This window comes from Alexandromys fortis, unplaced genomic scaffold (genome assembly GCF_014885135.2).
Source record: "Alexandromys fortis isolate MF-2015 unplaced genomic scaffold, M_Fortis_MF-2015_v1.1 scaffold_56, whole genome shotgun sequence".
NCBI lineage: Eukaryota > Metazoa > Chordata > Mammalia > Rodentia > Cricetidae > Alexandromys > Alexandromys fortis.
The window spans coordinates 1,175,125-1,202,008 of record NW_026067935.1 but is presented as its reverse complement, the minus strand read 5'-3'; the positions used below and the strand labels follow the sequence as shown (position 1 = coordinate 1,202,008).

The 26,884-nt window shown below is 45.2% G+C and overlaps 3 protein-coding genes and 1 non-coding gene across 7 annotated transcripts in view; 3 read left to right on the top strand and 1 right to left on the bottom strand.

Moving 5' to 3' along the window:
- The window catches only part of Septin14 (septin 14), a 51,002-nt gene extending 37,772 nt beyond the window's left edge, over positions 1-13,230 (bottom strand). The window contains exon 1 of one of the 2 annotated variants that reach the window (XM_050146628.1): positions 12,459-13,230. Coding sequence is in view for 1 of the 2 variants with exons in the window: in XM_050146625.1 (XP_050002582.1) it covers positions 2,159-2,173 (15 nt within the window). In the remaining variant the exon portion in view is untranslated. Of the gene's footprint in view, positions 1-2,158; positions 2,341-12,458 lie in introns of those variants that run through there. The other variant, XM_050146625.1, reaches the window with a different exon arrangement.
- On the top strand, positions 5,986-16,779 carry LOC126504332 (zinc finger protein 713-like). Of its 2 annotated transcripts, none has more exons than XR_007592558.1 (5): positions 5,986-6,066; positions 8,785-8,882; positions 11,065-11,246; positions 11,623-11,715; positions 15,077-16,779. XR_007592558.1 is itself a non-coding variant. In XM_050146630.1 (5 exons), the coding sequence occupies exons 2-5, from the start codon at positions 8,876-8,878 to the stop codon at positions 15,130-15,132; spliced, it is 282 nt and encodes a 93-aa protein (XP_050002587.1). In that variant the 5' UTR covers positions 6,002-6,066; positions 8,785-8,875; the 3' UTR covers positions 15,133-16,779. The 2 variants fall into 2 exon arrangements, 1 of the variants encoding a protein (XP_050002587.1); XM_050146630.1 differs by having other exon boundaries at positions 6,002-6,066; positions 11,065-11,190.
- On the top strand, positions 9,083-9,189 carry LOC126504373 (U6 spliceosomal RNA). The gene has a single exon (XR_007592571.1). It is a non-coding gene; the product is annotated as a U6 spliceosomal RNA (small nuclear RNA).
- A 4,333-nt stretch (positions 16,780-21,112) lies between the features above and the next one.
- Positions 21,113-24,000, top strand: Mrps17 (mitochondrial ribosomal protein S17). Of its 2 annotated transcripts, none has more exons than XM_050146660.1 (3): positions 21,113-21,196; positions 22,571-22,710; positions 23,621-24,000. In XM_050146660.1, the coding sequence occupies exons 2-3, from the start codon at positions 22,585-22,587 to the stop codon at positions 23,885-23,887; spliced, it is 393 nt and encodes a 130-aa protein (XP_050002617.1). In that variant the 5' UTR covers positions 21,113-21,196; positions 22,571-22,584; the 3' UTR covers positions 23,888-24,000. The 2 variants fall into 2 exon arrangements, with proteins under 2 accessions (XP_050002617.1, XP_050002618.1); XM_050146661.1 differs by having other exon boundaries at positions 21,130-21,230.
- Positions 24,001-26,884: the final 2,884 nt, after the last annotated feature.

The following is a 26,884-nucleotide window of genomic DNA, read 5'->3' as shown; positions in this document are numbered from 1 at the left end:
GGGGGAGGAGGTTAATTAGGTTAACACTTCACACCTATAAATCTGAAGCTGCACCAGAGGCAAGTTTTGAACATCTGGCTATTTCCGTTCAGGAGAAACCCACCTCTCTGTGTTGGAACAATAGGAAAGGTGTCCTGAAAACGAGTCCCTCCTCATCAAAGGCATGGAAGAAGGTATAACCCTTGACAGAGTGCTTGCCTTGCACATGCGAAGTCCTGGACAGGACATGGTGGTGCAACCATGTACTCCCAGCATTCAGGAGGTGGAGACAGGAGGACCATACATTCAAGACATCCTTGACTATTTAGTGAGTTTAAGGCTATTGTAGCCTATGTGGAATCAGGCAGGTTCCTCACGATGGCACTGAAAAGACACTGTGGTATTTCAAATTCTGCTTCTGCACCCGAGGAGCTCCCCCCTAACCTTCAAGTGAATGTCACCGATCTGCATGAACGATGAGCTTAAAGGGCAAGCATCCACGGAAGAATACTATAGAGCTGCGTAGACTCAGGCCAACAGAAGAATACTATAGCGCTGCCTAGATGCAGGTCAACGGAAGAATACTATAGCGCTGCCTAGACGCAGGTCAACGGAAGAATAGTATAGAGCTGCCTAGACACAGGCCAAGCAATGGACACACTCAAGTTCAGCCGTAGGCTTGTGGATCCATCTTTGACATTTGTTCTCTGAAACGCTTTTCGAAAATAAGATATGTAAAAACCTGTTTATAATGAACATTAATTGGCAAACCACTCTTTACATTCAATTTTAGTAATTAAGAGTGCTAAATTTAGCATGGCCATGGTGGTTCACACCTGTAATCCCAGCACGTGGTAAGCTGAATAACAAACAAGGGTGTCGTGAATGCCAAGCCAGCCTGAGCTAGCAAAAACCTGTCTCAAAGCAAGCAGGAAAGGGGGGGGGGGCTGGTGTGAGGCAGAGAAAGAAGATTGCCTCGCTGACTGAATTCTAGCTATACAAGAATCCCAGCATAGCTGAGCTTCACTCTGCAGACCTGGAATGCAAGAGGCAGAGCAGGATGGCAAGTTCAAGGCCTGTCTGGGTACCTTGGAGAGACCTGTCTCACAAGAGAAGGGAGGGAGGAAGGGAGAAAGGGAAAAGGAGGGAGAAAGGGAGGGAAGGAGGGAGGGACGGAGGGAGGGAGGGAGGGAGGGAGGGAGGAAAAAATAAACAAATACGGGCCTGGAAAGATGGTTCACTGGCTAAGAATGCTTTTTGCTTGGGCACTGGTGACGCTCACTTTTAATTCCCACACTGGGGCGGCAGAAGCAAGCGGATCTCTGTAAGTTCAAGCCTTGAGCTGGTCTACAGAGTGAGTCCCAGGACAGCCAGGGCTACACAGAGAAACCCTGTTTCAAAATATAAAACAAAATAAACAAAAAAGTGGTTTTGCTCTTGTAGGCATCCCTAACTCCAGTTTCAGGAGATACCTTCTGATGTCAGCAGGCACCAGGCACATTGTCCACGTGCATACAGGCAGGCAAAAGCTTCACACAAATAAATGAATCTTTTTAAAAATTAATGAAGAAAGGACAAGGGATATAACTCAGTAAAGAAGAGCATGCTGCTGGGCGGTGGTGGCGCACGTCTTTAATCCCAGCTCTTGTGAGGCAGAAGCGGGCAGATCTCTGAGTTCGAGGCCAGCCTGGTCTACAGAGCTAGTTCCAGGATAGGCACCAAAGCTACAGAGAAACCCTGTCTCGAAAAACCAAAACAAAAAAAAAAAAAAACTCACACACGAACACATGCCACACCTTTGAACACACACACAAACGAAATTTCATTCAGTCGACCTATAATTAGAGTTTTCGTATATTTTAGTTTTTAATCTATGTAAAAGTGGCAGGTGTGGGGAGCGGGAATGGCTCCAGGCTGAGGTAAATTACATCTGTGTTGTCGCCTTGTGAGTAATGACATCTACAAGGTTTCTGATGACAAGGGCAGTCTGCCAGGTTCTGGGCTCACCCATTTTGGGCAGGAACTCCTGGAGAAGACTGAAGGACAAGACACTTGTGTAGGAGGTTTAAAGACCCTTTAGGGAACGGCAGACTTGTCTAGCTGAGCCCTTAGAAGCTAGGAAGTTGGGAAGAGCATGGCCAGACATCCTGGCGCATGTGCGTTCAAGATCCGAACCCACCAGCTCCGTAGACATTGCGTCCCGGCAGTAGAAAGACCAGGAGCGGGCATCTGGTCCAGCCTTAGGGGCTCAGTCACCCGGCGTCATTGGCTCAAACGTCACGATCGTCAGCGTCGTCAGCATCTTCTCCCTCCCGGCTCCCGACAGGCGGTGGCAGCGGTGTCACGGGACAAAGCCGCTCCAGGGCCCTTTGTCTTTGGAGACCCGTGACTGCCGTGACTGCCGAGGAGATGCTGGGGACCAGTGAACTCCTTGCGCAATGCTCCCCGCGGCCCGCCGAGCTCCTCTCCAAAGCATACCTACCGGGTGTCTCTCTGGAGACTTGGGTCTTCCCTACCCTTACTAGAAACTTATTTTCCCTGTTTTCTGGATGATGTTCCTAGAAGGGACGTGGAATCTGTTTTTCCACTTCGGCTGACCCTGTGCTGTGTGTCTCTTTATCTGTCTTAAGTGACCGTGGTTGGCTTAACCTTTATTAAACAGAGCTTTTGTTTGTTTTTGTTTGTTTGGAGGTACTGGGGGTTGAACCCAGAGCTTCCCGCATGCAAGGCAGCCAACTGCTCTACCACTAAGAGCTATATGCTCAGCATCTCCCCCCCCTTCTATATTTTAAATTATTACGTAAGACTTAAGTTGCTGGGGTTGGTCTTGAATTTGCACTCTTGCAACTTCGCTGAGTACTGGAGATTAACCGGACTGCGCCACCACGTGGCTCAACCCTAGTGAAGGTCCGTGCTAACTAGGTAACACGGTTTAGACACTGTGCGCTGCGCTGTGCGGCATTTCTGGGTCAGATGACAGTTAATAATATACTTGAAGCCAACTTGACCTGCATGAAGTCCGCCTCAAAAAACAAAAGTAATAAAAAGTAAATAACATCTGTATACACCGTATAGGAATCTGAAGCCACTTTACTCATTTGTGGGGTTTGTTGTTGTTGTTGAAATACATTATATTGTGTGTTTGAGATAAGTCTAATATAAATCATAATAAAACTAGAGGTATAATAAACCTTCACATCAATTACCTGTTAGAACTGAAGCATTTACTAGACCAAGTTAGTTGTCCGCTGGTGTATTGCCTCATTGTATTATAATTTATGCCAGTGTCTTGCTATTGATTATACACACACAGAGTAAATGGCATTTTTCTGTCACTGTAGCCAGCCTGGGTTACATGAGATCCTGCTTCAAAATAAGTAAAAATTTAAAGCAAATAGAAAAATGTAAACAGAGGCCCTAAAACCCTTTCATGTATTCATTTAGCAAGTATTTATTGCCTGCCAGCCATTGGGTATTAAACTAGAACAGTGGCTGGGTAGTGGTGGTGTACACTTTTAATCCCAGAACTTGGTAGTCAGAGGCAGGTGGATCTCTGTGAGTTTGTGGCCAGCCTGGTCTACAGAGCTATCTACAGTGATACTTCCAGGATAGTCAAGGCTAAATAAAGAAACCCTGACACAAAAGAAGGAAAGAAGAAAGAAAGAAAGAAAGAAAGAAAGAAAGAAAGAAAGAAAGAAAGGAAGGAAGGAAGGAAGGAAGGAAGGAAGGAAGAAAGAAAGAAAGAAAGAAAGAAAGAAAGAAAGAGTCAGTAAGCAGAAGTGGATCCTGCCATCATTAACATCACACCTTGGTGAGACGTGAAGATCAGTCACTAGATAGTTAGAGGGAGATTTTTTTAAAAGTGCTTCCCGAACAAGGAAAATGTAAATAAGGTGTCTCACCAGGTCTATGATGTCAAAATCTTTTCAGATTTAAGCTCTTACATGAACAAGATATAAATACTTGGGCTGATGAATAAAGTATTTGCCTCTAAATTCAATCCCTGGAAGGCATGCAAATGTGGGAGATGACCTACTCCGTGTATACCAGGGCGCACACAGACAGACATACAGACACACACACACACACACACACACTAATAAGTGTTTTCACTTGAAAATACCATAAAACGTTTTTCAAATTGAATGTGTTTGGAAAACATTATACACCATATATATCTGCATGTTCCCTACCTGATGGGGATCTTGCTGGATTTTATAATGTATATATCACAATACAAACCTTTGAAGACATGTAACAAAGAAACATATTTACCTGGCGTGGTACACACCTTTAATCCCAGCCCTTAGGTGGAAAAGGCAATTAATTGGATCTCTCTGAGTTCAAAGTCAGCCAGAGCTACACAGTGAGAACCCTGTATGTCTATGTGGGGACATGCGCATATGAGTGGGGATGCCCTCAAAAGCCAGAAGAGGATACTGGATCTCCTGGTGCTCGAATTACAATTGATTGTGAGCAACCCATTAAGGAAACTAGGGACCAAAACCAAATGCAGATCCTCTGAAAGAGCAGTAAGCACTCCTAATGGCTGAGCCATCCCTCCAGCCACAACAGCGGCAGTGGTGGGTACAGGATGTTGCTAACTACCTCTGGCTGGCCTTGAGGTGTACCGCGTGGTGTCGGTGCTAAGACCTGAACCTGGGTCCTCTGCAAGCACAGCCTGTTCTCTTGACCAATAAATGAGCCTTTTCTCCAGCCCAGATGAATGTAGGTTTTGGTGTCACCTTTGGCTTTGAGATCACTGAGTTTGAAACTTAAGTACATTTTTGTTAGGAATTTTTCCTAACGCGAGCTCTCTGCCGAAGCAAAAATCCCAATCAAGCCAAATCAAAAAATATCCAAGTTTAATGGTATTCCTGCACTCTCGGGTGGTCTGGAGTGGGAACTGAGAGGCCACTAACCAGGAGGAAGAAAAAGGGTCAAGACTTGGTGGGCACAGGGACCGGGCCTCAAAAGATGGAGGCCAGAGACCGGGGCTTACAATTTTCATTCATTTTCATAAGGCTCTTTTTGAGATCTTACATGTGGTTAAAAACAAGAGCCTAGTTCTTAAGTTTTTTATGTTATTTATTTATTTACTCTGTGGGGTATGTGTGAAAGTCAGAGGACAACTTAAGGAAGTCAGGACTCAAACTCATGCCCTCGGCCTTGGCACACACTCCTTTACCCTGCTGGTCAGGCCCTTACAGTCTTTCTTTTTCCAGATAGAGTCTCACTATGTGGCCCTGGCTGGCCTGAAGCTTGCTGTGTAGACCAGGGTAGCACAGAACTCATAGTGATACGCCTACCTCTGCCTCCTGGGAGTACTGAGATTGTAAGTATGCACCACGATGCCCAGCTCCTAAAGTGTTTTTAAATTAATCTGGAAAGGTTTAGTTTAACCTCTTGGTGAATTGGCTGTGAAATTTTAAGATTGGTATCATGTCTTGGGCGGAGACTGAATGACTTCCTTATCTAATGGGGCTGTTCTATTGAAACAGCTGGTTTTCCCTCTTAACAAGGAAAAATGCTTTACAGAAATGCTTTCCTTGGGGGAGGAGGGGTTCTTGAAAATGCCATAATGAAATCCATTATTGTTTATAATTAATATATGCTGATTAAAAAACTTTGTAATAAAAGAAATAGCATCTTTATCTCCACCATTAGAGAGAGCTTTTTGAGAGCTGTTTTTCAGGGTGTCTCTGTTCTCTGATAACAATTACCAAATCAGTACACTTCACTCTGCTGTTGGAATGCCTGCTTCCTCCCTCCCCCTTCCTCTTCATCCTTATCTTTCCCAGGCTGGACTCCAACTCCCTGTTTAATCAGGGATGACCTTACTCTCCTAATTCTCCTGCCTCTACCTCCTGAGTGCTAGAAGTATAGGTCTTTGGCACCCAGACAGTTTATTAGGTCCCGTGGATGGAATTCGGGACTTCACGAATGACAGGCTTGGTCCCCGCCCTCCTCTCTAAGGAAAAAGAACATCTAATCTTTCTGAAGACTCTCAATTCATTAGGCAAGGACACTTTGTTCTCTGCTCTGGGGAGATGGAGTGGAAAGAGGAAACTAAGTTTCTCACAGCTGGTAACATTCGTGGCCCTCTGGGTTATTTCTTTGTTTCTTTTGCGGGAACTGATCCATAGCCCTGGCTAACCTAAAGCTCACTAGAGGCTGGCCTCAGATTCACACAGATCCGCTAGCCCGCCCTGGGATTAAAGGCATGCAAACTGACACCCAGCAACCTCTGGTTTTTTAAATATGTGAGTCAGACATTTAAAAGCCTGAGAATAGCAATATCTCAGTTCCATTCTAGGGATTGCCGAGGCAGGAGGCTAACCAAGAGTTCAAAGCCAGCCTACAGAGTGAGATTCTGTCTCAAGAGAGGGGTGTGGGGAGGAGAACGATGAAGGACAACTTAAGTACTACATTAAAGAATGTAGGCTGGGCAGTGGTGGCGCACGCCTTTAATCCCAGCATTTGGGAAGCAGAGGCAGTGAATCTCTAAGTTTGAAGCCAGTGAAGTCTATACAGCTAGGCCAACACAGAGAAACCATTCTGTTTTGTTTTGTTTTTCAAAACAGGGTTTCTCTGTGCAGCCCTGGAACTCACTCTGTAGACCTTGAACTCAAAGATCCACTGGCCTCTGCCTCCAGAGCGCTGGGATGAAAGGCCTGCGCCACCACTGCTTGCTATGCACTGTCTTAATGAATAGTTTGTGGACTATGGATTGCATAGGTCAGTACTGATCAAGACTCCTGAATTTCCTCTGCTTCCTGTGGTGCCTCTCATTCTGGGTACCCACCCTGAAAAATTGTTATCTTACTAGATCTCTGCCAAAGGGCAATTTAGAATATCATAGTAAAAATTTTAAAAATGCCTACGTAAGTGAATGATGGTTTTAGATTCAGGGGAAGTAATAGCCATCTTCAGGGAACCGTACATCTCCATTCTAAACATGTCAAGACTCTAAGAGTTCCCCGAAACAGATATGGTTGCCGTGGTGTCAGTTCATGCCTGCTCTCATCACCTCCACTGTCTGATTTCTAGAATGCCCTGGTGAAGAGTTTGTAAGGACTGCCAAGGAATGGGAGTTTCTAGTGCTAGTGCATCGAGGGGAGGGGCTGTGTTGTAAAAGCGTAGGAACCATAAGGTGGTGTAGTGATTCTGGTAGGGGATTTAATATAGATACTCAAACAGGAAGGTGGATGTTCTGAAAAGAGATAGGAGTGCAGTGCCTGATAAAATGATCACTAAAGGCTGGAGAGATGGCTCAGAGGTTAAGAGCACTGGTTGCTCTTCCAGAGGTTTTGAGTTCAATTTCCAGCAACCACATGGTGGCTCACAACTATTTGTAGTAAGATCTGGCACCCTCTTCTGGTCTGCAGGCATATATGCAGACAGAAAACTGTATACATAATAAATAAACCTTTAAAAAAGATCACTGAGAGTAGAGGAGGAACACACCACCGAAGTATAACTTTCAAGGTGGATTTATCCTTTGTAAGAATAAAGACTACAAATAAGAGGCTTGGAATGTAGTTTAATGATAGAACCCTTGCCTGGTATTTGACCTCCACCAGTGTAAAAAGGAAAATAATTGGACACTAGAAATGGACACTATTAGTTGGGTAGCTGTGGCTTCTCATGTCTGTCATTCCAACACTAGGAAAGAGGTAGGGCTGAGAAAGGAGGATTGTTAAGGCTGGCTTGTGCTATCTAGTGAGACCTTGTCTCAAAAAACAAAATTAGCAAACGCCTTTAATTCCAGCACTCGGGAGGCAGAGACAGGTGGATCTCTGTGAGTTCGAGGCCAGCCTGGTCTACAAAGTGACTTCCAGGACAGGCATCAAAGCTATAGAGAAACTGTCTCAAAAAAAAAAAAAAACAATTATAGTAATAATAATAATAGTAAACTAGCCTGGCGGTTGTGGCACAGGTCTTTAATTCCAGCATGGGAAAGGCAGAGGCAGGCAGATCTCTGAGTTTGAGGATAGCCTTGATCTATAGAGCAAACTCCAAGACAGCCAGGAATGCAGAGAAATCCTGTCTCAAAAAAACTAAGCAACCAAAAAAGCCATCAACAATGCTGTTCGCATCACACTGGCTCATAAGTTCAAGTCTGTACCTAGAATCACTTTGGAGATTTTAACAATTGAAAATATTGTTGCTCAGGCCTAGAGCACACCAATTAAAAAAAGAATCTCTAAAAATAGAAGTTGAGTGAGCCTTGGTAGCCTTTCTAATTTCCCCAAGTGTATAAACAGGCTAAAGACCATTAGACTTCCCATGTGCTACAACATAAACATTTGTAACATGGCGAAAAGTCCTCCAGACAGTCACTCCATGTAGTGGAAAAGCAAGGATGAGCTGGACATGGACGGTGACAGGAGAATCGGGTCAAGGTTAACCTTGACTACATATAGGCTGTACTACACGGGACCCTGCCTCTAACAAGCAATAACAGAGGTGGAGAGGCGGTACTGCTCTTGCAGAGGACCTGGGCTTGGTTCCAGCATCCACATGGCAGATCACAGTGATCTGCACCTACAGTTTGAGTGGACGTGAGATCACCAGGCATATACATGGTGCACATCCATAAAGACAAAACACTTATATACATAAAATAAAATAGGTAATTTTTAAGAAAAAAAAACTGTTAAAAAGAAATCCTGATGTTACAGTTGTCTAACTTTTAAGTTTGTATCTTTGACAGCTTCTCAGTATATTGTCTGCTGCAGCAAGATGTTCCAAGGTTTAAATGCAGATCTGATGTCATAGATTAACAATGTGTTTCCTTTCTAGTTCTCCGGGTCATACGCTCTTAGAATACTTGACTTTCCCTGGAGGAGAAGATGAAGGCGAAAGAGGTGAATGACGGATTCCAGACCAGAGGATGCCAGGTAAATTCAGCTTCCTCTCTTCTAAAATGCTTTTATGATAGGAAAAATTGTTCAGCCATTAAGAGCACTTGTTCCCAGCACTCAGGAGGCAGAGGCAGGTGGATCGCTGTGAGTTCAAGGCCAGCCTGGTCTACAGAGCAAGTTCCAGGACAGGCTCCAAAGCTACACAGAGAAACCCTTTCATGAAAAATCAAACAAACGTGCTCGCTTCTGCAGCACATATACTAAAATTGGAACGATACAGAGAAGATTAGCATGGCCCCTGCGCAAGGATGACACGCAAATTCGTGAAGCGTTCCATATTTTTCTGACTGCTTTTCCAGAGGTCCTGAGTTCAATTCCCAGCAACCACATGGTGGCTCACAACCATCTGTAATGAGACCTGGCGCCCTCTTCTGGTATGCGGACACACAGGGAAGGAATGCTGTACACATAATAAAAATAAATCTTTAAAAAAAATCAAACAAACAAACAAACAAAAAGAGCCTTTGTTCTTGCAGACTACTGGCGTTCAATTCCCAGCACCCACATGCCAGCTAATGTCTGTATCTCTAGTCCTCAAGGAGCCAGTGCCATCCTCTGGCCTCCGTGGGCACTGCACACACACAGTTCACGACATACCTGCAGGCAAAACATTCATACATAAGAATCTCCTGTGAGGCCGGGAAAGAGTGCTTGCCTCACATAAGAAGGTCCTGGGTTCAGTCCCCAGTGCTGGGGAGAAAAAGCTATTATATGACTGGGATGATGTCTCAGTCGTTAGACTGCCTGCCTTACAAGCATGGGGACTGTGTGTGATCCCCAGAACCCAGGGTAAAAATAATAAAAGAATTCCAGGAGCTGGAGAGGTGGCTCAGGAGTTAAGAGTACTAGCTGCTCTTCCAGAGGTCCTGGATTCAATTCCCAGCCTCCATATGGCAGCTCACAACTGTCTTCTCTTTGGCAAGAAGGGAGGCACAGGCAGAAGGGTCAGCTAGCGTGGTGGACTTAACAGCAAACCAAAGAGACCTTGTGAGGACCAACACCTGAAGTTGTTCTATGCACCACGGCATGTGTATTTCCCTGAGCACATGTGCACATGTATGCACAAACACACAAATGTATCTACAAATGCATATACATATATGCATGCATTGTATACATGTATATGTCATATACATATATACATGCATATGCCAGGGATAGTGGCCCAGTGCTGGAGAGGCACAGACAAGACGATCCCTGGAGCTCACTGGCCAGTCAGTCTAGTCTAGTAGGAAGTTCCAGAGCCAGCGAGGGACACTATTTCAAGAAGAAAAAGTCGGGGCTAAAGAGATGGCTCAGCATTTAAGAGCAATGGCTTCTCTTCCAAAGGACCAGGGTTCAATTCCCAGCACCCACATGACAGCTCACAACTGTCTATAATTGCAGTTCCAGCTGATCGACACCCTCCCGCAGACATGCATACAGGCAGATAGGCATACTGACAGAACACCATTGAACATAAAATAAATGCCTGAGAGACAATATGAAGTTGTCCTCTGACCTTTATGCTATTACATGACAGACTTCCTAGAGAGACGCAAGACACACGCACACACACCGAGAGAAGGAATCTTCCAAAATCCATTGGAGCCCATTGTTACAATTCGGTTAGGAATTTTTCCTAAAGCGAGCTCTCTGCCCATGCAAAATCCCAATCAAGCCAAATCAAAACAAGCCAAATTAAAAGATATCCAGGTTTAATGGGATTCCTGAGCTCTCGGGTGGCCCCAAGGGGGAACCGGGAGGCCACGAATGCGACCACCAGGAGGAAAGAAAAGGGACCCCGTGTTCCTCTTTTGGGAGTTCACTTAAATACTCTGTGGGGTTGGTACTGCAGGGGTCAGGACCTCACATGCTGAGATTTGGAGTCCAGACCAATACAGCTCTCAGGGCTTGGGGCTGAACTTAACAATTCTACAATATAATTAAGTGTTGTGTCAGCTGATGAGATGGAAATGCCCCTAGATGTTGTTTCTATGGAAACCAGTCAAGTGATTTGGAATAACTCAAAAAAAAAAATACCTTTCACTTAAAAAAAAATTAGGTGTGAGCATGGGGGAGGGACTGGGAGGAGAGGCAGGAGGGGCAACAATGGCCTAGACGTAAATTAAAAAAAAAAAAAAGGTGTGAACAAGGAGGCGTGTGCTTGATGTTCCAGGAGTTGCTGACATTCCAGGGTGTGGCTGTGGACTTCACCAGAGAAGAAGGGGCACAGCTGACCCAGCTCAGAAGGATCTCTATGGAAACGGGATGCTGAAGAGCAACAGGAATCTGGTTGCACTGGGTAAGCTTGGAGTTGTTGGGACAGCAGAGCCCATTCAAATGAGTTTATTTCCTTAGGTCAGAGGAGGCATCGAAAGCTTTGTGAATACAGTCTAGGCCATACAGAAGGATGCTGGCCAGTTTTGGAGATAGACATTTGTCTGCCGTTCTTTTCCCTTTGGCAGGGGGCGGGGTGGGGAAGGGAGTGGGGCTCAGACTTTGTTGAGATCTTTTTTTTTTTCTGAAACAAGGTGTGTGTATTGTGTATATTTATATTTATTTATATTTATATATTTATATTTATACCAGCCTTACCTCAAACTCATGGCAACCCTTGTGCCTTCTGAGTGCTGGGATAATGGGTACGAATGAACCAGGTTGCCTGATTTGGTCCCTGAAGACTTTTGTTCCCTATAAACATGTAAGACCGACATTCCCCCACCCCCATGACCAGGGCACCAGCTTTATAAACCGGAAGTGATCACAGAGTTGGAAGAAGGGGCGCAGTGGACACCAGAAAGCAGCAGCCAGCTGGATGCTTTTCCAGGTGAGAAGCAGGATGAGTATATGTTGTTGGCGGGTCCCAAGGTGGGTGAGGGCCCTGCACGCGAGACCTTTGCGCGCGGGGGGGGGGGGGGGGGGGGGGGGGGGGGGGGGGGCGGGGGGGGGGGGGGTTGGGGGGGGGGGGGGGGGGGGGGTCCCATGGCGAGTGGGTCCAAGCCGCAGAAGATGAGAGAACACGGCGTGCAGACAGAGCTTGGGTGTGGAGTTTATTTGAGATAAAGGAAATGGGAAGGGAAGGGAGAAAAATGATATCCTCGATGTGGAAGTTTGAACAATGTAAACGCTGTTACAGATCGCCCCCTAGCGTTTTCTCTGTGTTTTCCTTACACATCCTTTCAGTAATTTTTTTTTTTTTTGTCTTCCCATTTTATATTACGTGTATGGATGTTGGCCTGCATTTGTCTGTGCACCGAGTACATGCAGTGCCCTAGGAGGACAGAAGAAGGTATCAGATGCCCTGGGACTGGAGTGGTGGGAGCCACTCTGTGGTTGCGTGTCATCCTTGATCCTCTGAGAAAGCAGCCAGTGCTCCTAACCACTGAGCCATCTCTCCAGCCCCTCCTTTCAGTAATCTTTAAATCTTTTCTTTTTACACCCAAGTTTCTCCATTTTACTTTCTTTTAATTTTTCTTTTCCCTCTTATTATCTAACTCTTTATACTTACTTTCCGGAGCCCAGAGCCTCATTTATGATCTGCTTGGCTTACCTTAGGGATTCGATTCCTACCTTCCTGTGCTGCCAAGTCACTCAGATCTAACGTCCTTCCCTCAAAGGCAGTGGCTGACGTCAGTCGTGGGCTGTTGGGACGGGATGACGTAGACTTGGCAGTCTTGATGTCGTCTTCCATTTTTTTCTTCCACTTGTCTTGGGCTCTCTGCCCCTTCACAGTTTCTCCCCGTGACTTGGTGTTCCGTTCTTACTTTTAAGTGGCATTTCCATTTCATCTTCCCGTTTCACTAGTTTGAGCCTCCAGTGTTCCTTACAGATTTTTCCATTATATTTTCATCAATATCATGCTAGCATTTAATTAAATATTTCAAAACCTAAACTTTGTGACTTATACACTCTTCTTCTTTTTCAGTTTCTAAGCAGTGTCCCTATGTGACCCAGGTTATTACATGTGGGCGAGTGTTTGCTGGCATGTATGTATGTGCACCACGTACAGGCCTGGTGCCATGGATGTCAGATGAGGACATCTGGTCCCTCGGGACTGGAGTTACAGATGGTTGTGAACCATCATGAAAGGTGGTAGGAACAGAACCTGGGTCCTCTCAAAGAGCAACCTGCTGAGCCATCTCTCTAGCCAGCCCCAGAATAAAATTATTATGTTTGGGGTGGGGGATGAGGTCTCAGGGTTTTTCTGTATAGCCCTGACTGTCCTAGAATTCACTTTGTAGACCAAGCTGACCTCAGACTCAGAGATCTGCCTGCCTCTACCTCCCTAGTCCTGGAATTAAAGGCCTGTGCCGCTATCACCCAGCTAAAATTATTTCTTTATTGCTTTGATTGTTTGATACAAAGATCTCACTTTGTAGTTCTGGCTAGCCTCTCTCTCTCTCTCTCTCTCTCTCTCTCTCTCTCTCTGTGTGTGTGTGTGTGTGTGTGTGTGTGTGTGTGTGTGTGTTTGCACAGCTGCACAGAGGCCAGAGGTTAATCAGCATCAGGTGTCCCCCTTAGTTGCAAGGACTCACACTGGACCCCAGAGCTTGCAGGTTGGACTAGTCCAAGTAGCCAGTCTCTGTCTCCTGAGCACTGAGATTACTAAGGTAGGCCACCACACCAACCAGCAAGTACATAGATGCCGGGATTAGTCTGTAATCCTCATTACATGAGCTAGCTCCTGGAGCTCTAACAGTCCCTCTTAAGGGACTGAGAGAGGACTCTCCCTTGTGGGACCGAATCCTGGCATGCCCTCTGGAATATCACATACTTCGTTGTTAGTGACATTGCCTGTTTATCTAAAATGTCTTCTTAGCTAAGAAGAGACCCGAAATGTATCCAGAGCGCTTAGCAGCTTGGGTGATATTTATATTAATGGAAGAAAGAACAGGGGGTGATTAGGAGGACGGTCAGTGTCTACGTGTAAGCAGGAGACCTAAACACAAAGTGGAGCCAGAGGCAGCAGGAAGGGTCGGTGGGTAAAGGTGGTCATGTGAAGCCTGACAGCCTGATTTTGATCCTTCAAAACCCACATACTAGAAGGTGCGAAGAACCCCTGACCTCTACACATGTGCAGTGAGTGACCCATGCCCCAGTTAGGTGTGAAAAAATACTCAGACATTAAAAATAAAATAAAAAAACAAACGAGTCAGTGGGCGTGGTGGTGCACACCTGCAATGCCAGCATTCATGAGGCTGAAGCAGGAGGATTGCATGAATAGAACGATTTGCAAATGTGCTTTGTAGGGCGTGGGCCGAGCGCTGCCTTCGCAAAGCTCAGACATCCTCCAGAATCTTGGTCTGACATGTCTTTCTCTCCTGCCCCTTTGTTTTTAACCATGGATATTTCTGGATGACCATTTTTGGTTATGACTACCCTCCATGTGTTTTAAATGTCCCTATACTCAGACTAGAGAGATTGTTCATAGGTTAAGAGCACTGGCTGCTCTTCCAGAGGTCCTGAGTTCAATATTCAGCAACCACGTGATGGCTCACAGCCATCAATAATGAGATCTGGCGCCCTCTTCTGGCTGGCAGGCAGAACACTATACATAATAAATAAATCTTTTTAAAAACTGTCCCCAAGCCTAGGCAGTTTGGATGCTCACCTTAAGAGACCTGGATGGAGGAGGGTGGTCCTTGGACTTCCCACAGGGCAGAGAACCCTGATTGCTCTTTGGGCTGACAAGTGAGGGGGACTTGATTGGGGGTGGGGAAGGGAAAGGGGAGGCGGCGGTGGGGAAGAGACAGAAATCTTTAATAAATTAAAATAAATAAATAAATAAAATTAAAAAATAAAAAATTTAAAAAAATAAAAAATAAAAAATAAATAAAAACTGTCCCCATGCTCACTGTTTCCTGCCTCCTTTCATAGTCTTCCTGCTTGTCATATGTCCTATTTTAAAATGTGGTGAGATTAGGGCCGGGCAATGGTAGCGCACGCCTTTAATCCCAGCACTTGGGAGGCAGAGGCAGGTGGATCTCTGTGAGTTCGAGACCAGCCTGGTCTATAGAGCGAGTTCCAGGACAGGCTCCAAAGCTATAGAGAAACCCTGTCTTGAAAAACAAAACAAAAAAAAAATGTGGTGAGATTGTCATCAGGGTTCTCAGGTAATTCTGTATGTAACCCTTTCCTTTTTAAAACTTAATGTTAGGAAGGATTTGTACATTTTGAATCTCTTTCAGATGGGGTGGACAGACGGGAAATGAAAGACAACTGTCAAGCAGAACACATCCGATGAAAACCAGCTCCATGAGATCATAATGGAAAGACGGAGGGGGGGGGCACTTTCTGGTTTGCTATCTTACAAGGATGCTGGGATTTTGACTATCAGAATTGAACCAAGAAAAGCAGCAGAAACAGAAACATTTGGAACAAGTATCTTTCACCCACCAAAAAATTACACAGAGGGCTGGAAAGATGGCTCAGTGGTTAAGAGCATTGCCTGTTCTTCCAAAGGTCCTGAGTTCAAATCCCAGCAACCACATGGTGGCTCACAACCATCTGTAATGAGGTCTGGTGCCCTCTTCTGGCCTACAGACAGAATATTGTATACATAATAAATAAATAAATATTTTTAAAAAATTACACAGGAGCATGGGGTGTAATAAATTTGAGGAAAACTATAATCTGAATTCTAACCTTACTATGCCTCAGAGGATTCCCTCCTGTTAAAAAAAAAAAAAGCCTCTCCGCCATGACACGCGAGGAAACAGCATCAGGCGGCACGCGGATTTGACTGATTATCGAGGAAACTATGTGAATCCCTATGAATATAATGAATGTGGAAAAAGTTTCCACCAACATGCTTTTCTTACTAATTGTATTCTTCTCAGAGAGAAACACGGTGAGTGTGCAAAGGCCTCTGAGCAAAATTCAACTCAAACCAACCTCAGGTAGCCCTGACAAAAGAAAAACCCTGTAAGTGCGACGAGAGTGGGAGAGGGTTCATCCAGAGGCTACATCTCACTCAGCATCCGGGAATCCATACCAGGGAAAAGCCTTTCATCCGTCAGGAACGTGGGAAGACCTTCCGTCAGCATTCTTCCTCACACAGCACCTGAGGATCCACACGGGAGAGAAGCCCTACAAATGTACTCGGTGTGGCGAAGCCTTCGGCTGCATCACGCCTCTCACTGAGCGCCAGAGACTTCGCACTGGAGAGAGATCGTCCGACTGTAGCTTCTGCGGGAAAGCCTTCAGCCAACGGACACATTGTAACCATCAATGAAAGGACGCACATGGGAGAGAAGCCCTATCAGTGTACTGAGTGTGGGAAAGCCTTCAGCCAGAGTGCTCACCTTAACCAACATAGGAAGATCCACAGCCGCGAGAAGCTATGTGGCTGTAAGGATGGGAACCCCTCCAGCTGAAGTCCGCCCCCTTAATGGCACAGAGCTGTGTTGGGGGCAAATGAACGGACAAATGTGGAAATTTTTTTAATTCTTTCTTTCCATTCAGTACCAAGTGATTCATGGTGGAAAGAAAGCTTCCAAGTGAGCTTTTACTAAAGCATAGAAACCAAATTTATAGCTGAAGTCAGAACACTGAAACATTCCCAGGAGGTCTTGTTAGTAGTGAACGTTATTAATTTTATAAACAAAAATATATTGGGCCATATTCTGAATCTCCTGTAGAGCCTAAATAAGGTGGTGTGTGGTGACCTGCCTGTAATTCTAGCACTCCGGGGTTGTTGTTATCACGGTTGCTATTTTCTTTGTGATCCTAGCACTTGGTGTGGGGGAAGGGATTAGGAATCCAAGGCTGCCCTCCACTGTGGATGGAATTCAAGGCCAATATGGGCTACTTGAGACCCTGTTTTAAAAAAGGAAATTGAGTAAAAAACACAATAATCTAATAAATCTAAAAATCTAATAACCTATCATTACTAACCTGTAAATTTATTCTATAATACTGTTTAATTATATTGATTAAACAAGGTAATTTTGTAATATAACCAGTTACATAAAATAGAATAAACAGGAAGAGTAATATTTCTCAAATTTTAGTCATTCTGTGCTTTATTTATAGTTTTTTCTATACTTAATCTTAATACCTTTTTGAAGAACATAGGATTTTTAGCCTGACCTAATAAATATAATCTGTGGTAATAGTTTACTATACTAATTAAAATTTGTTCTGCTTTCTTGCAAAATAAAAATACATTTTAGGTCGGGCATGGTGCCACATGTCTTTAATTCCAACACTTGGGAGGCAGTGGCAAGCAGATCTCTGCAAGTTTGAGGCCAGCCTGGTCTACAGAGTGAATTCCAGGACAGCCATGGCTACACAGAGAAACCCTGTCTCAAAAAACCAAAACCAACAAAACAAAAGAATAGCAACAGGCCAGGCGGTGGTGGCACACACTTTTAATCCCAGCAGTCAGGAGGCAGAGGCAGGTAGATCTCTATGAGTTCGAGGCCAGCCTGGTCTAAAGAGCTACAAGGCCTGGAGAGATGGCTCAGAGGTTAAGAGCACTGGCTGCTCTTCCAGAGGGCCTGAGTTCAATTCCCAGCAACCACATGGTGGCTCACAACCATCAATGAGATCTGGTACCCTCTTCTGGTGGGCAGGCATACATGCAGGCAGAATATTGTATATATAATAAGTAAATAATTTAAAAACAAAAAAGAAATGTTGAAAATTAAAGATATTGCTTTATAAAAAAAAAAAAAAGAGCTAGTTCAAGGACAGGCTCCAAAAGCTACAGAGAAACCCTGTCTTGAAAAACAAAAGCAAAAACAAACAAACAAAAAAAGAATAGCAACAGACAGACACTTTAAGGACTGGAGAGATGGCTCAGCAATTAATCCGAAGCACCCACATGGCAGCTCAAAACTGGCTGCTGTATCTCCACTTCCAAGGCTTCTGACACCTTCACACAGACATAATGTAGGCAAAACACCAATGCTCATAAGATAAAAATAAATTAAATTAAATAATACATTTTAAAATTTACAGTATTCAGCAGAGCATGGTGGCTCCTACCTGTAAGCCAGACAGGCACTAGGAGGTAGAGACAGTAAGATTGCTGTGAGTTTGAGGGCAGCTTGGGATATATAGTTAAACCTTGCCTCAGAAACACAAACACACACACATACACTACCTGAAAAACTGCTCATATGTTCAAAGACTCCCCCATCATGGAGAGGACAATGTCAGGTCCTTAACAAGAAATGCTATCTGAGAAGAAACGGAATCCTACATAGCTTTGGTTCTGGCCAAGTGCCAGATTCTTTTTTTTTTTTTTTCTTGGTTTTTCGAGACAGGGTTTCTCCATGGTTTGGAGCCTGTCTTGGAACTAGCTCTTGTAGACCAGGCTGGTCTCGAACTCACAGAGATCCGCCTGCCTCTGCCTCCCGAGTGCTAAGTGCCAGATTCTTGGTCACCATTTTACACTCCTTTGCTCTCTAAGCAACCCCCTTTCTGCTCCCGATGTCCCTCCATAGCATCCTCCAGGCCCTGCTACTGTCTCTGTGCTGACACAAAGGAAATCATAGTGTGCCTTGAGGACTAACTGAGCTAGCAACAATGTTTCCCTGGTAACCTTGAGTCCAAGCCATGGCCATGAACATTCCTGAGCACCAAGGGAAGTGTTAGACTATTGTCCAAAACCAACAAAAAGGTGACTCTCAATCTGAGCTCAAATTCCTTATGGGAGCTACACACACACACACACACACACACACACACACACACACACTTAACTGGACAGAACTAAACAGAACAGCCCTCTCTTCTCATATCCTTGGCACTGGTGTGGTGCAAGTTTGCATAAGAACTTTGTACTAGGGGCTGGAGAGATGGCTCAGTGGTTAAGAGCATTGCCTGCTTTTCCAAAGGTCCTGAGTTCAATTCCCAGCAACCACATGGTGGCTCACAACCATCTGAAAAGAGGTCTGGTGCCCTCTTCTGGCCTTCAGGCATACAGACAGAATATTGTATACATAATAAATAAATAAATAAATAAATAAATAAACAAACTTTGTACTAATTTGACCCAGGATTTAATGCTTCTTTCTTTGTAGTCCCAACCAGAGCTATTGCAGGTCAGTTTGGGATGCCTCTTGTGGAAACTGCCTTATGATATGTCTTAGGGTTTCCATTGCTGTGAAGAGACACGGTGACCACAGCAAGACTTGTAAAGGAAAAGATTTAATTGGGGTGGCTTACAGTTTCAGAGGTTTAGTTCATTATCGTCCATGGTGAGAAGCATGGTGGTGTATAGGGAGACACGGTGCTGAAGAAGGAATTTGGAGTTCTACATCTTGATCCCCAGGCAGCAGAAGTCTGTGTCCACACTGGGTGTAACTTGAGCATGGGAGACCTCAAAGCCCATCCCCACAGTGATAACTTCCTCCAACAAGGCCACACCTACTCCATCAAGGCCACGCCTCCTAGTAGTGACACTCTCTGTGAGCTTATAGGGTCCAATTACATTCAAAGGACCACATCACCCTTCTGAGGGCAACTCCAGTTCAGGTCTGACCAGAACAAAACAACAACCTCCAGTGAGCAGTTTGGGCTATGAGTGTGTCAAGGAACGTTTTCTGTTTGTACTCTCTTATACTACCTATAACAGACTTGCTTCTTTTTCATCTGCCTCTATTAGACTGTGGCCCTGTGATGGGGGAGGCTCCCCTTTTATTCATCTTTTCCCTAGAGTGCCTAGCACAGATTCTGAGAATATGTGCTTCATAAATGTTTGCTAAGAAACAAATGAGCCGGACAGATTGATGCCTTGTTTTATTGCTATTACTGTAACGCCGGGGATTGTTTCCAGGACATGGTGCGGGCTATAAAAGCCCTCAGCCATTTAGCCATGTGTCTAGATCTATGTTTTGGATGAATTTTTATTTTTCAAGTCTTCCAACACCAATTGTTAAGCTAATTCAGTAGTCAAGATTGTCCATATTTGACCCCCAAATAGGCTTTTCCAATAGCCTGTTCCTCTTCACAGTTTGCCTGATATATCCCTAGTCTTCCCTTTGAGAAAGCTTTATCGGGAAACCTGCAAGAAATCGTCTGCCTCCTTTAGAATGGGCACAAAATGCATAGTCTCACACCAGACTCCCTTTCCTCTTCCAGATTTGTTTGTTTGTGTGTTGTAGAAAGAGTCTGGCAGCCTAGGCTGGTCTCTCCAACTTACCAAGTAGCCAAGGATGATCTTGAACTCCTGATTCTCCTGGCTTTACTTTCTGAATGTGAGATTGTATGCAATGGCACACGAAGTTTATGTAGTGCTGGTATCTATGGCAGGACTTTGAGTAGGATAGGTAAATACTTTGCCAGCTGAACTGCATCCTCAGCCTTATGTATGTATGCATGTCTATGTGTTTGTGTGTATCTGAGGCCAGCTGTCACTAGGTAACCCAGACTGGCCCCAGATTCCCTATAGTTTGCATCAGCCTTTGGATGCTGAGATTGCAGCCATGTGCCAACGTGCCCACTTCGAATATTAACTTAAAAATCTTGACACGCATGTTATACATATTTATGAGATACAGTGTGACATTGTAATGCCCGCATACAGTATATCAGGGTAACTGCATATCCATCTGTTTACCACCTCTTTGCCTTAAAAACGTTCAGTATCCCCTGTATCCGCTACTTTGATGTATGCAAATATTACACTTTGTAACAGAACATAAGAAATTATTTTGGACCAGGAAGTGGTAGCACACGTCTTTAATTCCAGCATTTGGGAGGCAGAGGCTAGAGAATCTCTTGTGTTCAAAGCCAGCCTGGTCTACAAAGTGAATTCTAAGATAGCCAGGGCTATACAGATAAACCCTGTCTTGATTTAAAAAAAAAAAAAAAAAAAGTAGAGGAGGAGGAGGAGGAAGAGGAGGAGGAGAAGAAGAAATTATTGTAGGTCACGCCTGTAATTCCAACACTGGAAAGGCAAAGCCTAGTCAGGTGTGGAATGTGAGACTACAAAAAAAAAAGTTAAGATTCTATGGCTGACGAATGCAAAGTCCTTTGATTTGACGGTATGTCCAATCAATTGCGGGAAGATCAGAATAGCAGAAAACAAAATGGCATAGGAAAAGGCAGGAACCTCTTGCGCACCCGTCGCAGTGCCGTAGGGAACGTAGAGGCGCGACACTCCCAACCCGGAAGACTTCCGCCTGCGGTGCTAATTTAAATAAACTGGGCGGGGTCTTGCCTTTAGCCCCGCCCAAAGCTAATAGGCGCGGCGCCTTGTGAAAAGGACAGTCCGGGGCGGGGCTAGCGCGCGTGTGACGCCATCACGCTGCGCCCCATGCTTCGCCCGCCTGGATCAGAATAGTAGAATCCAGAAGGTGAGCGAGGGTTCCAGATCTGGTTTTCGGGGAGGTCAGTAGTGCTGCGGCTCCTGTCAGTCTACCCGGGATGCGGTGGTTTCCATAGCAACTGATTCCCAAAGAAGCTCCGAGTCAAAGTCTCCCGGTCCCTGCAGTGCGCGGCCGAGGTCTTGCAGCACAGCCGGCCTGTGAGCCCTTGTGTGTATGGTAACAGGCAGCGAACCGCAATGGGTGCTGTGACCTCGAGATCGTACCCCTTTAACGATAAGGAACAAACCCCGCAGACTCGGGAGTTGAGCACTTCAGACAGTACCGTTTGTTTGTTAGAAAGAGAAATGCCCTGAGAAGGGACCGGTCCCAAGAAAGGACTCCATTCAAGTGGAAAGGATAAGATGTATGTAAATGGTTGCAGAAAAAAAGAAAAAAAAAGTCGTGGTAAAGGGTAAATAAGGTGACTTATCTTCTGATGATCTATGAGGCACCTGTAAGTAGAGGAGCTTTGATCTGTAGAGAATCTGTGACCTGCAGCAGGGGAGTTTCCCAGGTGATTGGCCTGGAGACTCACTGGGGCTGTTCCCTAAACTGCCTATTTACCCTCTGCCTCCTGCCTCATTTGGAGAGAGGGACTCCAATGTGACCAGTTTATGTGTGTAATTTCACACTCAGTTCTTCAGAATATCTGTGAGCATGCCGTGTTGTTCCTTTCCTTCCGAATGGGGAATCTGAGTTAGTGAGATCCATTCACTGCCTTGTAAACGCGTTAAAAATAAGGCTTGTACGCGTCTCTGACCTGGCTATTCCAGGAAGCTAGCAAGAATGATTTCTGGACATGGGCATTGCTCCTGGCAAAAGTCACCTGATTAGCCAGGCAGTGGTGACGCTAGCCTTTAATCCCAGTGCTCACAAGGCAGAAGCAGGTGGATCTCTGTGAGTTCCAGGCCAGCCTGGTGTACAGAGTGAGTTCCAAGACCACCAGAGCTACACAAAGAAAGCTTGTCTGAAAACAAACAAAAACTTCACTCGGTAAGGGCTGACCATCAGAATGTTCAAAGTTTAGATGGTGTGTTGGAGCACTAGCCTGTGTGTAATTTCAGAGGATCCCCTGGAACTGGTCCTACAAAGGATTTGAGCCACCATGTGAGTGCTGGGAACTGAATCCAGGTCCTCTGGAAGAGCAGCCAATGCTTAGCTACTTGTCCATCTCTCCAGCCCAACTCAGGGTAGGCTACTGTAGAAGGATCTTCCAGTTCAAGGTCATCTGGGCTATGGTGGAGAAAGGTAGACTTCAGGGAGAAGAGGCAGAGCAATTGGTTTTATATGAATAGGGAGGAAGACTGTCCTGACAATGTTAAGCTTTGGTGTTTTGGGTTTTTTTTTTTTTTTTCATGTTAGGTGCTCAGAGACACATGATGTCACTAATCCGTGCATCCGTCCATGCCAAATGGGTTGTGGGAAAGGTGATTGGCACAGCCATGGTAAAAACTGCTAAAGTCAGAGCAACCAGACTTGTTTTGGATCCCTACTTGCTAAAGGTAAGGATCAGCGCCTGGTTTAGGTGGCATTGGTAAGTTAGTAATGTGGTTTAGGGCCAGAGCAGAAAAGCATCTCCAGGTTGGTAACAAATAAGTTGAACCTCTGCAGCCGTCTTGACACTGCTGGGCTGTGGGTATCGCCTGTATCGTAGGAAGGTTTCAGGAATACGCCTTTTGTTTAAGTTCACTCTGTAGTCGTTTGCTGAGCAAAGCACTGTGGGAACAGAGAGCAGGGCTCTTCGTTCTTCCCTCTTGGATTGCTGTAAGAGAACATCTCAGTAAAGAGACATTTGCACTGACCCTCCAGTCAGATTCTCTTCCTGGACCAGGTGACGAGAAGTCACTCCAACTATGATGAGTAGTTTGTGGTAGGGGGAGGCACCTTTCAAGACAGGGTTGCTCTGCGTAGCAGAGCTCTGTCCTGGAACTAGCTCTGTAGATCAGGCTGACCTCGAACTCACAGAGATCCGCCCAGCCTCCCGAGTGCTGGGATTAAAGGCATGCGCCACCACCACCGTCTTATTATAATGTTTAATTGTCTTAATAAGTTTAGATCTGCTTTTTGTGGTGGGAAGAAACTGAGCCGGGAGTGGTTCCGTGACGCACAGCTAGCGGAGAGAGCTGTGTGTTTGTAGGCTGGAGTGGAGGCCTCGGCGGGAGGGTCAACACAGAGACAGGTAATCATTGATTTAGAGCCAGGATAATTAAAGGAATGACTTCCATAGCTCAGAACTGTCTCTGGGAAAATCAATGCTGGTTTTCAAAGATGAAGCTGCTAATCCCTTTGTACTAAAAGCTTCTCCCAGTGCCAAGCCCTAGCTGGTTTTCTGTGCATTATGTCTTCATGTTCTCTTTCCCCCGCTGGTCGCAGATGGGCGCTGCTGATCTGTTCCCCTCCTTCTCTCAACAGTACTTCAACAAGCGGAAAACCTACTTTGCTCATGACGCCCATCAGCAGTGCTCCGTCGGGGACATCGTGCTCCTCAGAGCTCTGCCGGTCGCCAGGTCAAAGCACGTGAAACATGAACTGGCTGAGATCATTTTCAAAGTTGGCCGAGTTATCGACCCAATCACAGGAAAGCCCTGTGCGGGTACCGCCTTCCTAGAAAGTCCACTCAGTTCAGAAACTGCTAACCCGAGTAAAACTCCAGAAGAACTCAAGGTGTCCTCCACCTAGGGAAGAAGGAGCCAAAGGGATGTCTGTCTTTATGTCTCCTCTCTGACTTCCATCACTAGCCGTCCAGTTTCTCTTGGGACATGAATGAAATAGTAAAGTAAATGAAACTAAGATCTCACGGTGTCCATAGGGGTTGATGTTATGTTTCAGATTCTCTGCATCGAACATACTTCCCGGTTACACTGTCTGCCCAAGTGTGCTGCATCTTTGTATGAGCTTTCTGTCCTAGAACATATGTTGTGTTTGTTCTGCTTTGCTTTCCGTTCACAGAAATCTTAGACTGATTCTAGTACTTTCATTTTGAAAGAAGAAAATCTTTTGATAAGAATACATAAGGTGCCAGGTTTGGTAGTTCACGCCTTTAATCCCAGCACTAGCGGGGCAGAGGCAGGCAGATCTCTGTGAGTTCGAGGCCAGCCTGGTCTACAAGAGCTAGTTCCAGGCCAGGCTCCAAAGCTACAGAGAAACCCTGTCTCGAAAAACCAAAAAAAAAACAGGACTACATACTTTTCTTATATGTGTGTCCATGATGCGTGTGCGAGTGCACATGTAGCCCAGGACACTGGTCAGAGGACACCGCTGTGGAGTCAGTTCTCTGCTCCCACGTTTCCATGGTTTCCAGTTATCACACTCAGACTCCCAGGTTTGCACAGCTAGCACCTTTACCCATTGAGCCGTCCTGCTGGCACCAAGCTTTAATAGTTTATATTCAAAGTGAATTTAATTTTTTTTTCTCGTTTCACCAACTCCCAAGGGGGACCCTTGTCAGTCTGAGCTGTATTTATAAGAATAGCATTGGGGGCTGGAGAGATGCCTCAGTGGTTAAGAGCACTGGCTGCTCTTCCGGAGGTCTTGACTTTAATTCCCAGCAACCATATCGTGGCTCACAACCAACTTTGATGCGATCTGGCGCCCTCTTCTGGCATTCAGACAGACTTGCAGGCAGAACACTATACATAATAAACCCTATAAAAATAGCATTGACTCGTAGAAAGTAAAAACTCCAGTTCTGAGTCATTACACCTTAGGCTATATGAGTTCTTAAGATCTGATAAACAGTCACAGCACTTTCTTCTGGGAGTTGAGAAAGGGTCTCACATTTTAACCCAGGGTGGCTCAGACTTGCAGCAATCCTCCTGTCAGGTCCCTGAGTGCTGGGACTGCAGGTGTAGGCCGCCTTGCCCAAGATGTTGTAGGACTGTGTGTTTGAGGAGGAGGTTTCTGAGTTGCTCTTCACTAGTGTGATAACAGTAACACACACATTTTAAATGCTGTAACTTAGATTCTTTGTTTCTTATTATAGAAACTCTGGCCTTTGAATTTCAGTTTTCTGACAGCTAGAAAGTAAAACTTAGGGTCTATTTCAATTTCTGCTAGTATGTATGATATATGTGTCTCTTTGGTTTTTTGGTTTGTTTTGTTGTTGTTTGGAGATTGTGTCTCAGTTTTTTTTTAATTTATGGTTTATTTAACTTTATTTTATGTGCATTGGTGTGAAGGTGTCAGATCCCCTGGAACTGAATCTTTAGACAGTTGTGAGCTGTGGGTGCTGGGAATTGAACCTGGATCCTCTGGAAGAGCAGTCAGTACTCTTAACCACTGAGCCATCTCTCCAGCCCGTGTCTCACTAGGTGTGCCCTGAATTTACAGTCCTCCTACCTCTAGCCCCTGGGTAGCTGGCATGAATAGATGGAAGCCAACAGGCTTAGCTTACGGATGTCAGGATGAGCACAGCCTTTGGTCATCAGGCTCACAAGTGGGGAGGGATGCTAGGTGCCCTTATGACAGATGGTACCCAGGGAGGGTAAGCGGCGAGGGACAGAGATGGGATAGTGCTAAAACTAAATTTTGAAGTCTGAAGACTAGTAAATGAGGGGTATGGAGAGGACATCTCAAACAGAGGAAAAAGGTTAAACATCCTATGTAAAATCATGACCAGTGAGGCTGGAGAGAGTTCAATGGTTAGGAGCACTGGCTGCTTTTACCCAGGTTCAGTTCACAACACCCGCATCCCACAACAGCTCAAAACTTTTAGGTTCAATTTCAGAGGATCTGGCGCCCTCTACTGGCCTCCATGAGCACTGCATGCCTTGCTGCACAGGCATATATGCAAACTCACGTATTAATCTTTAAAAAAAAAAGGAGTTCTTAAAACAGAAGAGAACTGCTGGGGCTTTTTTTTTTTTTTTTTTTGGTTTTTCGAGACAGGGTTTCTCTGTGGCTTTGGAGCCTGTCCTGGAACTAGCTCTTGTAGACCAGGCTGGTCTCGAACTCACAGAGATCCGCCTACCTCTGCCTCCCGAGTGCTGGGATTAAAGGTGTGCGCCACCATCGCCCGGCTCTGTTGGGACATTTTGAACATAGGTAGATATCAGAGAAATAAGATAATGAATTATTTAAGGTTTTCAAAGAAAATTATGGTATTTGCATTGTTCTAAAGAACAGGATAGATATCAGATAAAGGGTTAGGAAACTGACTTTAAAAGGCTAATCCTGGGGCTGGAGAGATGGCTCATTGGTTAAGAGCACTGGCTGCTCTTCCAGAGGTCCTGAGTTCAATTCCCAGCAACCACATGGTGGCTCACAGCCATCTATAATGAGTTCTGAGGTGGATCTCTGTGAATTTGAGGCCAGCCTGGTCTACAAAACGGACAGGCTCCAAAGCTATACAGAGAAACCCTATCTCAAAAAAAAAAAAAAAAAAAAAAGACTAATCCTGCCACGTGGTGGTGGTGCACGCCTTTAATCCGAGCACTCAGGAGGCAGTAGCAGATGACAGCCAGGGCTACACAGAGAAACCCTGTCTTGGAGTGAGAGGGGGCGCACAGACTGGACTCCATGGTACTGATTCTAAAACGTAAACCTTGTACCAGGAAGTAGGATGGCTCACGTTCTTAAGGACGACTCTTGGCTTAATGCCAAGATGTAGGATGGAACGTAGCGCCTGCACTACGGGACGGTACACGAGCCTGGAACTAAGCTGGGGACTTAAAAACA

What these genes read in the sequence shown, in the direction of transcription:
- Mrps17 (XM_050146660.1), top strand. Translation starts at nt 22,585, where the DNA reads ATGATGTCACTAATCCGTGCATCCGTCCATGCCAAATGGGTTGTGGGA. An exon ending in TGGATCCCTACTTGCTAAAG is followed by an intron (nt 22,711 to 23,620) that starts GTAAGGATCAGC and finishes TTCTCTCAACAG; the next exon opens with TACTTCAACAAGCGGAAAAC.
- LOC126504332 (XM_050146630.1), top strand. An exon ending in CAGGAATCTGGTTGCACTGG is followed by an intron (nt 11,191 to 11,622) that starts GTAAGCTTGGAG and finishes CCCCATGACCAG; the next exon opens with GGCACCAGCTTTATAAACCG. An exon ending in CCAGCTGGATGCTTTTCCAG is followed by an intron (nt 11,716 to 15,076) that starts GTGAGAAGCAGG and finishes AATCTCTTTCAG; the next exon opens with ATGGGGTGGACAGACGGGAA.